The sequence below is a fragment of the Manis pentadactyla genome, chromosome 3 (assembly GCF_030020395.1).
Source record: "Manis pentadactyla isolate mManPen7 chromosome 3, mManPen7.hap1, whole genome shotgun sequence".
Lineage (NCBI taxonomy): Eukaryota > Metazoa > Chordata > Mammalia > Pholidota > Manidae > Manis > Manis pentadactyla.
In genome coordinates, this window is record NC_080021.1 from 204557289 (window position 1) to 204569626 (window position 12338).

The 12338-nt window shown below is 45.6% G+C and overlaps 1 protein-coding gene across 4 annotated transcripts in view; it reads right to left on the bottom strand.

Annotated features, from left to right (window-relative positions):
* The window catches only part of ASTN2 (astrotactin 2), an 821466-nt gene that overhangs the window by 341653 nt on the left and 467475 nt on the right, over nt 1–12338 (bottom strand). For all 4 annotated transcript variants that reach the window (XM_036915513.2, XM_057498978.1, XM_036915512.2 and 1 more), the window contains exon 11: nt 9334–9484. In XM_036915513.2, coding sequence (XP_036771408.2) covers nt 9334–9484 — 151 coding nt within the window. The remainder of the gene's footprint in view (nt 1–9333; nt 9485–12338) is intronic.

Consider the following 12338-nt stretch of genomic DNA (forward strand, 5'->3'; position numbering starts at 1 on the left):
GGTAGGGGGTAAATGCATTCTCTCAGAGGAGCACCTTTCCAAAGCCAAAAAGGTTTTTGAGACAGGTGCATGAAACCCACAATGAAAATGTGAACACTCACTCCAGAGATGCCTACCAAAGGGAGGCAAAAGGGTGATCTTCCCCTTGTATGCAGGCGCATCTCGGAAATATTGTGGGCCTGGTTCCAGACCATGGCAATAACATAAATGTTGCAATAAAGCAAAAATCAAATGAACTTTTTGGTTTCCCAGTGCATATAAAAGTTATGTTTACTCTACACTGCAGGCTATTATGTGTGCAATAGCACTATGTCTCAAAAAACAATGTGCATATCTTAATTAAGCATTCATTGCTAAAATACACTAGCCTTCATCTGAGCTTTTGGCACATCATAATGACTAATCGCAGATCACCATAACAAATACAATAATGAAAAAGTTTGAAACAAGATACCCCCAAGTGTAATACAGAGATAGGAAGTAAGCAAATGCTGTTGGGGAAATGGCACCAACAGACTTGATTGATGCAGCGCTGCCACAAACCTTCAATATGTTAAAAAATGCAACATCTGCAAAGCTCAGTAAAGTGAAGCACAATAAAACAAGGTGTACATGTATGTGCTTTCCCACCAATCAAAGAGTGAAGCCCCACCCCGTGCCTCCCTTCCTGCCCTCAGGCCTGCACAGTGCAAGAACCACGGCCTTCTGAGAACACGTGTCAGGAGGTCACAGATTTCTAGAACTGAAAGGAAATTTAGCAATTGATGGGCTCCTCCCCAGGCTCTTCCTAAGCTCCCTCTCCAGGTTCCAGTGCGCCCAGGTGGCCGCTGCACATCCTGACACGAGTTATTCCACACCTGCAGCCAGTAGGGTGCAGAACCAGGACTATGGCTCCTTCTCCCTGCCCCCCTCCGAATCCAAGGGTAAAACCCACCATTTTGGAAGGGCGGGGGCTGCTCCCTGACTTTAACGGATAATGACTTCCACACACTAAAACCAGCTTCCCAGAAATACCATCAGAGCCAGCAACTCCAGGTCCCAAATAAATAAAATTAGGGTAAAAAAATAGCTTCAAATGTCAGGGGAAGAATAAAATATTTAATGTCATAAAAGGGTGCAGAGGCTTTATGAGAATGCCACACATTATAATCTTGGAAGCCCCGTATCACACCCCAGCCCCCACCTAGAAGGGTGGAGGGCTCTACTGGAAGTTCACAGAGGACAGGTTCACAGAGCTCCCAACTGGGGGGCAATTCCCTTCCTTTCCAGTCCCCAAAGTTTGCGCCTGCGTGAAGCACAGTCCAGAGGCACAGTTCCAACTCCCTGTTTTTCTGACTATCCTACGTCTTTGCCAATGGTCCTTCTCTATCAGGTGCAGATCTTACAGATGTGCAGGGTGCAAGCAGGAACCCTGGACATTGAGGGAGGGGGGAGAGAAAGCAGTGTCTCCTGCCTTTGTACTCCCTGACATCAAGAACATTTGCTTTACCCCTGGTGAACCATCCTTAGCCTCTGGAAGTTGCCATCGGATCGGTTAAGTGAATGTGTTTTCACATTAGATAGACCTGGGTCTAAATTTCTGTTCTGCCTTTATCTGGCTGGTTGGACTTGGGCAAGTTTCTCATGCTTTCTAAACCCATTTCCTCACGGATCAAATAGAAATAATCACAGAATAATCATGCTCCCTCATAAGGTAGCTGTGAGGATTTAATGTGGTGATAAACTGTAAGCATATATCCCAGGGTCTGGCACATAACCAGCCTTCATAAACTCCTGTTATGTATCTCTATCAGTAATACTAGTATTGATACTATTGATAGTACTAATTTGTTTATCAACAGCATCAGCTAAGTAATGATTCCAGTAGTAACATCAGTAACTAATATTACTAAGGAAGCTGCATACAGAGAATTCTCTGTCTATGGACCTATTCCATCAGAGGTTACTTTGAAGAGGACACCACACTGGAGACGCTCAACCCTTTAAGTACGGTTTCCCATCCTGAGACTCTGAGTTTCCAGAAAGATGCTTCGCCCCCTGAATTTGCATATTCCTAAAAAGATTTTAGAAGAAAAATGTGGCAAGCATCGTTCCTCCTATTTTGGACTCTGGCACAACCTATCCTGGTTGTACCGTGAGCCCATCACGCCCTTTGTTGCTGATCTGCAGTGAAGGACTAAGCCTCGAGAGTGGATATTTGGGGAGGAGAACCCCCTCCCAGGACCAGAACCCCTGCAAGGCTCCCCCCCTGCTCCAGCCGCTCAGGAGGGCAGGACACCATGCAGACAGGGCCGGGCTTCCCCTAGCCAGCAGGGCCCGGGCCGTGCTCCAAAGTGATTTCTCACTCTGCTGGTTCTCTTCATGTGTCTTCCCTTCTCTTCTTAAGTTTTGTTCCCTTTAAGCACAGTCCAGTTGAGTCATTAAAGGAAGAAAGGATGAGGAATGCAGAGAAGATGCCTCTCTCTCCCTAACTGAACCAGGTTCCAGTTTTTGGCTCCTTCTCAGTGGTGCCACAGAGGTTTCTGGCCTATATAATCAATGAAAATTCCTATCTTTATTCACCTTGACTTTTCAGAAGGCAGCATGTTTTTGCCACCTCTCAGCATCTCAGGGCAATCAGAGATTTTATAGTTGCTCCTAATAGCAGGAAGGCCAGATGGCTTTTTAGGTCAAAATGGAAAAGAAAAAGGAGAAGAAGAATGTGGCTGCGTGGCTTGTAGAGGGTGGAGCAGAGTGGGACTGGCTTGGAATTTGCAAATTCGGAGGCAGTGCCGGCAACTGGCACTAGATACACCTTCTAAAAGATACTGTCATCCACAGCATACAGGGAGTGTGCAAATGGCTGCTCCTTCCCCACTGCTAACTTTGTATGAAGGCCCTCAACTGCCTAGCACTGCCCCTCCTGTCCCTGTCTCCATGCTGCTTCACATGCCCTCATTTCCTGCTAGTTTCATCTCCCCTGTGTGCAAAGTGGAGATAACCATACAACCTAGCTCATAGGATGACTGTGAGAATTAATTTGGTTAACATGAGTGAAGTACTGAGACTCATGCTTGGCACAGTCACTCTATGCATGGCTGCCTAGCTTTTCTGTTTTGTAAAACGTATATAAGAATACCCATCTAGGGGGATAGTTATGCGCATTAACTGCCATGAACGTAAGTGAACCGGCACACGGCACATGCTTAGTGAGGGTCCATTCTCTCCTGCACCATGTCTCTTCTCTCCAAGGTGCACATCAGTACTTTAGATATTTCTGGGCAGAGACAAAGAAGTGTTCAAGGCCACACTGCAGCCCTGCTAAACCCATTTCCTCTTCTGAATTAGGTTATAGAACAAGGTGGGACTCATGTTCCTGTATCCCGCATTTTGTTCCCATGCTGGAAACAGCAGTATCGCTACATAAATCTTTGGGCCTCTACTGTGGCGAAGCTGATGCTGTAAGGCCGTTACTGTACACAAAGGTGTGACTGGGAGGAAGGAGTCTTGGGATCAAATCTTGATTCTAGCTCTGCCTCCCTGCATGAATTTGAGCAATCTATGTATCTTTCCAGGCCTTTGTGTTTCTGTCTATATAATGGGAGAAGTGCTGGATTGGTTAGATTTTCAGAGTCCCTTCCTGCTCTGGTAGCCCTTGTCTGTGAGTCCATCCTGTAGGTAAATGGGTAGATCAAGGTTGGCCAGACATTCTTTGTTATTCCTCTGGACAGGTGAAATCCAGTTCTCACCCCTTGAATCTGCACTGATGTCAATGACATGCTTAACAAATGGAATATGGTAGAAATGATGTTCGGGGACTCCTGAGGTTTAGTGCTAAGCAGCCTTGCAGCTTCTGCCTATGCCCTTGGAACACTTGATCTCGGGTTGTTCCCTTTGCAAACCCAGCCTTCACGGACTGAAAAACCCAAGTCACATGGAAAGGCCAGGGGCAAATGCTCTGGTTGATACCCCAGCTGAGTTCCGGCAGAGCCAAGATAAACTACAGGCTGTTCCAGCCCCAGCACCAGACAGGTTAAGTGAAGGGGTCCCCTTGGAAGCAAATCTTCTAGCCCCCGACACCCACCTGTTGTGGGTCAGAGACAATTAACCCAGCTGGGTCCTTCCCATATTCCTGAACCTCAAAGTTGTGAGCAAAACAAAACAGTTGTTTTAAGGCCCTGAGTTCTGGGGTGGTTTGTTATGCAGTAACAGATAATAATTGGAACAGCGAAGAGGATCTGTGACCTGACACTGCAAAAGCGCTGAGGAGGATGGATTTTGATCACAGGATTGTCCGGGGTTGAGTCCATCAAAAGGCCCCCTTCCTGAGCTGGGAAAGCAGGGATAACGCGAAGGAAGAGCATGAGCGGAATGCTTCAGGGTGCAGCAGCTGCTCAGAGATGGCGCAAATATGCTCCACACAAGATCATGATTAAGTGCTTACAGTTTTCTTTGGTTTTGTCCTCTATCTTGATTAACATTTTTCAGTGTTTATACTGCCACACAGAATAAACAGAGCCATAGTTTACTTTTCAAACTGCACCTTCCTGACATCATTACTCTTGTCAGATTTGTACCATACCTAATAGATAACAATTTTTTACTCTTTAGCACACTGAAGGGGAACACAAGGTTCCCTCCCTTTCCTGACGCTTCATTCAATGTTACTTTCCCCGTCCCTGGTCACAGGTGAGGGTATCCCAGGAAGTAACTGAACATCAAAATAACAGGATAAATCGCTGTCAAATACTGTCCGGATCACCCTCCCTCTACACATTATTGTTCATTCTGTATCAGTTTTCTATTCTGCTGTTGCAACAAATTACCATGAACTTGGCGGCTTAAAATCATCCATTTGTTGTCTTACAGTCTGTGGGTTAGAGGTCCAACAAAGGTCTCACTGGGCTGAATTCAAGGTGCTGGCAGGTTCCGTTCCCTTCTGACAGCTCGAGGGGGGAATTCATTTCCTTGCCTTTTCGACTTCTAGAGACTTTCTTAGCTTGTCATTTCCTCCCGCCATGTGCAAAGCTAGCTAGTTGCACCCCTGAGCTCCTCTGCTGGCTCCCTCTTCCACATCCAAGGACTCTGTGATTATATTGGGCTCACCCTGATGACTCGGGACAATCTTCCTTTTTAAAAGTCACCTTATTAGCAACCTTAATTCCACATGTGAATTTAGTTCCCCCTTTGAACCTAAGGTAACACACCCTCAGGTTCCAGGCATCAGGTCGTGGACACCCTTGTGGACTGACCATGCTGCCCTACCACACGCCCTACGATCCTCCCCAGTTTGGGCAGCTGTCAACTCGAGGACCACATGACCCCAGGGGAAGACTGCACAGCAGAACCAGAAGGCCAAGCAAAATGAGCCTTCTTCATTGTTCTTTCTTTTTTTTTTTTTTTTTGGAGAGGAGAGGTTAGAAATTGAAGCCTAAATAGAAGGTAAAATAATAATAAAAGAATGGAAGCATCTGTGATCTGTTAGGGGATTGCCAGTCCTCCTTCCACACTTCCAGGAAAGATCATTTGAGTCTGGGGAAGAGGGATCTTGGAAATCAAACAGGATGTCCTTAAAAGAGACCCGTGCTCTCTTCCCACCAGACCCGTTACTTGGGATGGTCGAAGAGGATGGGGCTGGAGCAAGTCAGATGCGTTTGAGGGATCTGAAGGCAAGGAGGGTCTCTGCCTCATTTGCCAGAGGGCATGTGGCGTCGGCAAGCATGGCTGAGTGCTCTGCCTTGGCATGAAAGCAGCCAGCTACAAATGATTCATGGTCTGCCTAGATCCGATCCTCATGCCCTCGGGTGGTGCAGAAGAGCTGTTAGACGTCCCTCATGCCCTCACTGGGGTGGCAAAGCTATGTGACAGGCAGACCCAACTGTCTTCAAATGACTTCAAGGTGGATGAAGCCAACATGGCAGCAGAAGCCAGGATAGACCACACACTTATAAATCATGTGGGAACTGAGAGGTCCTGGAATATACCAGAAAGGAAAGAGAGTGATGGACAGATGAAATAGCAGGTGCTAGAATTAATAGGTAATGATTCCCCCATGCCTTAGGCAGACATTAGCCCCCTTGAACTTAGATGTTCAGAAACAGGCCAGGAACAGAAAACCTGAACTGACCAGAATCAAGTTTCCATTACCAGTGGGTGGAGTATAACAGAAATGAAACTCATTTACAGAAACACAGAAAATCAAATATGCTGTGGTGCTGAATTTTTGTGGCCCTAAATATCATATCTATTACATAAAAAGTCAATAACTGTGGTTTCATCATTCACACACTAAAGGACACTTTGTAAGTCCCAAATCATTTCCAGTTATGTTGACTCTTCAAAAAACTTACGAGATCAAGAGCTATTGCTCCATTTTGAAAGGTTAAGAAACCGAGGCCACTGAGGCCAATGTTGACTCAAAAACTCACCAGTGACCAAGTCAGAGCTTAGCCCGATTCACTCAGACCAGACTAAGAGCCTTCTTTCCAAGGTGCTGGGCTGCCACATCCTCTCGGCTCCTTTGGAGAGCAAACCAAAGTGGGTCTCGCATGAAGAACACGATTAAGGCATGTTCTTGGGCCTCCATCCTGCCCCCTTGTGGTGAGACCTTGGAATATCACCCTGCTTCCCGTATAATGAGGGAACCTACTTCAGCTTTGTTGTGAAGGTGAGTTATTATTGGACGTAGACATGCCTTAAGAACTCTAAAATGTTCTAAAAATGCAAGGTATTATTATTATTTTTTTTGCCAGATAGAGCTTTTTAGAAGAGGGGTTCTAAGAAAAAGTTTCTCTTTGCAGGCATGATGTGGAATCTACACAGAAATGGGTGAGATATTAAATTTCAGTGTAGAAGTGGGTATTACCCTGTCTATACTGAAGGCACGGAGGAGAGTTTAAGTCCGTCAAGCCCTGAAGTTGTAGCTTTCACATTAGATCCTTAATCTGGAAAGAAAAGTTCTTGACAACCTCATCAGTTGAAATTTTCTCTTCACCTCCAGGGAATGAATGCTCTTTCTCTTTTCATTTTCCTAGTTTACTTTAACAAGAGGAGAAAAAGAGATGATTCCTGCCTAGACACACACACACACACACACACACACACACACACACACACACACACACACACACACACACACACACCTTCTGCTTTCTGAGGTTTCATTCTCTGGAACTTCTGTCGTCAAGGGCAAGGAGCTTAATTAGTTCAGGAAAGAGAACAGATAGAAAAGTGAATAGAGACAACTTAATCCTTTCAGAAATGCCAGCCACATGTTTTGGAGGCCACACAGATGCTCTGGGACGTCCTTTTGAGTTGTTTGGCCACTGAGCTCTAGGACTTGGGGGAATCTTCTTCTCCGTCCCTGAGCCTCAGTGTTATAATATGCAGAATGAAGGGTGGTGTTGCGACACTCTGAAACAAACAGCTGCTGATGCACACCCACCTAGTATCTACAACTTCTTTTCCTGTTGCAAGCACCCTATTTTTCTTTGAGAGTCTATGCCTTGTGCCAACTCATTAGCAGGAATTTTAGGAGCAGCTGCTACCTGGCCCAAGCCCCAGGTATGACTGGTGCTGGGACGAGCCTAGTCCTTCCTCCTGACCACTGTGATCAGTACAGAGATGGGCATGAGAGCCAAGTAGGACCAATGAGATGGAATCCTGTGACTTTATTTGGAGGAACTAGAAAGAGATGTTCTTGTCCTGCAGGACTCACTAAGTGGGGACAGTGTGGTGGGCCAGAGCATGGCATGCTTTTCTTAGAAAAGCAGAACTAAGAAGAGAGGGATCGCAATGACACTGTTTGAGTCCCTCAATCCTATTGTGACTAGACTTCCATTTGAGCCAATATATTTCTTCTTTTTGCCTAAACCAGTCTGAGTTGAGGTTCTGTCACTTACAATCCTAAGAACTCTAATCAATAAAATCTCTAATTGCCCAACCACCTCTGAAGATATATTGATATTTCAGTCTAAAACACAACTTCATTGCATTACCTCATTCTCTAAAGCTTCCTTTTTGTACTGGTCTCCTGGCAAACTAAGAGCCAATTATGTATTCTCCTTCCTTTGGTCTCTTTCAGAGAGCCTAGCCCAGAGCAGGAATTCCCATCCCAGACCTCTTTGCCCCTCCCTCTCTCCCTTCCTCCCTTCCTTATTTACTGAGATGGGTACTAATGGGGTGCTGAGTTAAATCAATAGATGCTCTGGGTTCTCCCTCAGCTTACTGGGTGAGATCACCCTGAAAAAAGTCAGTTTGTGTTATCAATCATCACAGGGGACAGATGTGAGTACAGGAAAACATGAGCATGATCCTTTGAAGATCATGGTACTTCTGCAAATGGGGGATGGGAAAGGCTTCTTAAAGGAAATGAGTCTGGAAAGAGGGCCACTTATTTGCTACATGGGCTTGGGGAGCAATCCATGCTGGCAAAAGAATGGTGGGAATAAAGTCTCTGAGGCATTAAACAGGTAAGTGTGTTCAGAGAACTACATCTAATTCACCCCACTGGCTACACTGTAGAGTGAAGTTAAGTGATGGACACATTAGAAAGGGCCACATCAAGAAGGCACTGAATACCAGACCAAGGGGTTCAGCCGATAGGGCAATGTTTCCCACATGTGCTTCCAAGACATTACTGACCCCCACACACATATACACACTCATTAAATGGTTACAAATTCAGGTCTCTGGGACCCAATGCCCTCTACAGAATCAAAGTTACTGGTGTGGAACACCAGATTTTAAACAAGCACCCTAGGTCATTCCTATAAAACAAATCATCCAGTTTGTGACCATTTTCTACAGGCAACAAAGATCTCCACATTATCTTCTGTGTCCTTATCCCACAAGATATGCTAAAGCTCCATGCAAACAAGGCCACCATCTCCTATCCATGCCTTTGCCTGGACAGAAGAGCTTGCCATCCACACTCTTTTCCCCATCAGTTAACTCATCTTTTGAGGTAAGTTCCAACACCAAATTTCCCAGAAAGCCTACAAACTTCAGGTCTCAGCAGAAACTTTCTCTGCTGGACATGGTGCTGGCATGCTCCCCGCTGCGTTCACAGAGCTAAGGCATGTCCTATCTCACACCCAAGTGCACCGTAAGTTTCCTGAGGTCAGGAGCTCCCAAGGACCTATTATCTATTGGGCACTAAAGAGTTAAGACCTCATCTCATTCGTCCAACAATTCCATGAGATAGGTTTAATTATTCTACTTTACAGATGAGGAAATCAAGGCAGCCTGGGGTGCCAGAGGCCACAGAGGCAGGAGCTATGAGCAGTGTGATCCCCTTTGGCCACGTCTCCTATACAGGGAGGGGCCTCCAGCAAGGAGCTGTGCATCACTCACCACACATCCCGAGGAGTCCACCTGGCGGTCAGACACACACTTGAAGTTTCTCGTGCAGCCCCCATTGTTCCGAGAGCAGTCGCGGACTGGCCCAAAGGAGGACAGCAGGTCATTGATGGTTTCAAAGTATGTGGACAGCATCGCTTCTTCCCTTTGAAAGAAAGGGCATGGTTAAACCCCAGGGACATATGTATCATTAGGATTTAAACAATTTAAATACGCATCCATTATGCTTGACATCATTATGTTTATAATCAAGAATATGATATAAGCACATATTTAAAATGAAAAGAAGAAAAAAATTCAATAGGTCTGTCACGATATGACATGATGTATATCTACCTACGATAAAGGGGAATGTACTTGGAACTTTGTTCCCTTTATTTCATTAATCCTTATAATTTTGGAAGGTAGGCATGAGATTTCCATTTTACCAGTAAATGAACTATGGCTCAGAATGGAGAAGTGTCCTGCTGAAGGCCATCAAGTTTGTACTGTGGAAGAATTGAAGTTTCTGTCCAAGTTCCATCAGAGTCCAAAGAGAAAGATCTTCCCGTTACACAATTCTGAACTTGAAATGGTATGTTTCTACAGATTCCAGACCTCTCCATAGCAACTCTGCAAAATGGGCACACTGCTATCATTCTGACTTTGTGGATATAAATTGAAACTCTAAAGGGTGTGGGATTTGCCCAAGTTACACAGCCTACAGACTGCAGAACCAATACACACACACACAGAACAGTCTGACTCTTGTGCCCTAGAATTTAACATCTCAGACTACTGCATGCAAGTCACACCATCAAGATCAGCAGCAACAGCTGTCAGAAAGGCCACGGGATTCTAGGCCAATACATCGCATCTCCCAAATGAGGCTCCTGACAGATAAGCCTGGACTAGATATCATGATCCATGGATCTGCTAAGATTCTATTTGATGAGAGGTATAGACAGAAGTTTTGAGATGCTGTTTTCTGGAGAAAGGGCTCCAAATAAGGAATATCAGCAATGGAACCTCTATGATGCCCACAATTGCTGAAGATACTAAAGTGGCACCAAGGCGGTGATAAGGGGCACCACATTCTTCCATGATAGATGACTCAGAGAACAGAAAACTGTGAAAGAAGGACTTTTCCTGGATATTCACTTGGCACAGGAAGTGGCCAGTAAACACAACTGGTCATGTCTCTGTACCATCCTTTATCCCTTCTCCATTCTTTCCATCCTCTGGCTTGCAGCTCCAGATAGATAAGTCTGCTAGCTTATTTCCTTTCTCCACGCTTACCTGCTCTGTTCCACCTTTTATACTCACGGCTAGTGAACTTGGTAAAATCCCAGCTCTGACAGACACCCCAGTGATCAATAGGTCTCCATTCTTTAGGGAAGAAAATCTAATTTAGTTTTTCCTTGGCATTCAAGGTCCTTCATAATCGTTTCCTACCTACCCGCCTACCTATCTGTACTCTGTCTTCATATCCTCTATCTGCTGGTCACAGGCCCCTTCTCATTCCCTAAACAGGCCATCTGAAGTCAGGTTCCCTGAAAAAAGGCTCTGAAACAGAGAGTTGCATATGGCAGGCTTATGGAGGAGCCCTTTTGGGGGACATTCGTAGGAAGTGAGTAAGCTAGGACTGGGCAAGGGAGAGGCTGACTTCCAGTGTGATTAATGCCATGTGGCTCTGAAGCCTCAGTCGGTCCTGAGGGGAGCTCTGGAGCTGGCATAGCCCTTTAGGGATGCCCTGAATGGAGGCAAGGGGTCCAGTCCTCTGTGCCACACATCAGCCTGCCACTGGCCAAGGGCTGCCATCTGGAAGGGGGCTTCACTCGATGAGACGGTTGTTTGTGGCTGGAGGCAATGCCCAGTGAAGGACACAGCCGTGTGCCATCAGGCACTATCTGGGAGATGGGTAGGTCAGCCTTGGAGAGGGGATACTAGTCTGACCCTCATCTCTCTGAATCTTTGTCCTGCTCTTCTATCTGGGATGCTCCTCTCTACCTTTTCTCCCTGACAAAATGCCGAGAATCCTTCAGAACTATTCAAATTCATTCATTCTTCATCCATCCATTCCTTCATATATTGCACCTGCTTAGTGAGTGCTTCCTATGTACCAGGCACTATTTTAGGTCCTATGGATGCAGCAGTGACACTGGGCAGTCCTTACCTCCCAAGAATGGATTATGACTCCTTTGTGAAACCTCTCTACTTCCCCCAAACAGAAATAATTCCTTTACCCTTCGAGTTCATTGTGTAAATCTGTTATCTTATTGATCTTAATCATTAGCTCTTCAGTTCCCCAGAGAGTTTTTGAGGGAAGGGCTCAAAACTTACACACCTCTTTCTAGCCTCCAGCACAGGGTTTGGTAAGAACTTGTGCAAGTAAATATTTTCAAAAGGAAACAAAGAAAACACCAGAAGGCCTGGGTGAAGTCTCCATCAATGAGTAGTTTTATCAAAAGTCTCTCCAACAGTCCACTCCCCTGCCCACCCCGGCCTCCGGGTTCCCACCGCAAATCCTTCAGGCTCACAGCTATAGTATGGGGACAAATGAGAAGATGCAAGGAGGTGCCGGATTATCCCTGACTTCCTAACTTTGTACACGTGAGATAAGGGTGACAGGTGGACAGGGGAAGAGAATTAACAGTTACTAGGCTGAAAGCTCTGGGCGGTTTGCCACTTTTGAATCATGAAAGGAGCGAGAATCCTGGGAAGAGATTAAGGCTATTAAAATATTAATATCCTTAGCAGGAGGAGGAGAAGGAAGCGAGAGGATGAGAAAAAGACAGAGGAAGAGATCATCTGAGAAAGCATGAGAGCAAGAAAAGAGATAAACATGTACAGAAAACACTAGAAAGAAAGAAGAGAAACTGAGAGGCAAAAACACGGAAGATAGATGAATGGGTGGATGAATGGATGGGTGGACAGACAGAGACAGACGCATAGATATGGATGGACAGATGGGCAAATAGAGAAAGACGCAGAGGAGAGTTACTTGGAAATTAAAAGAG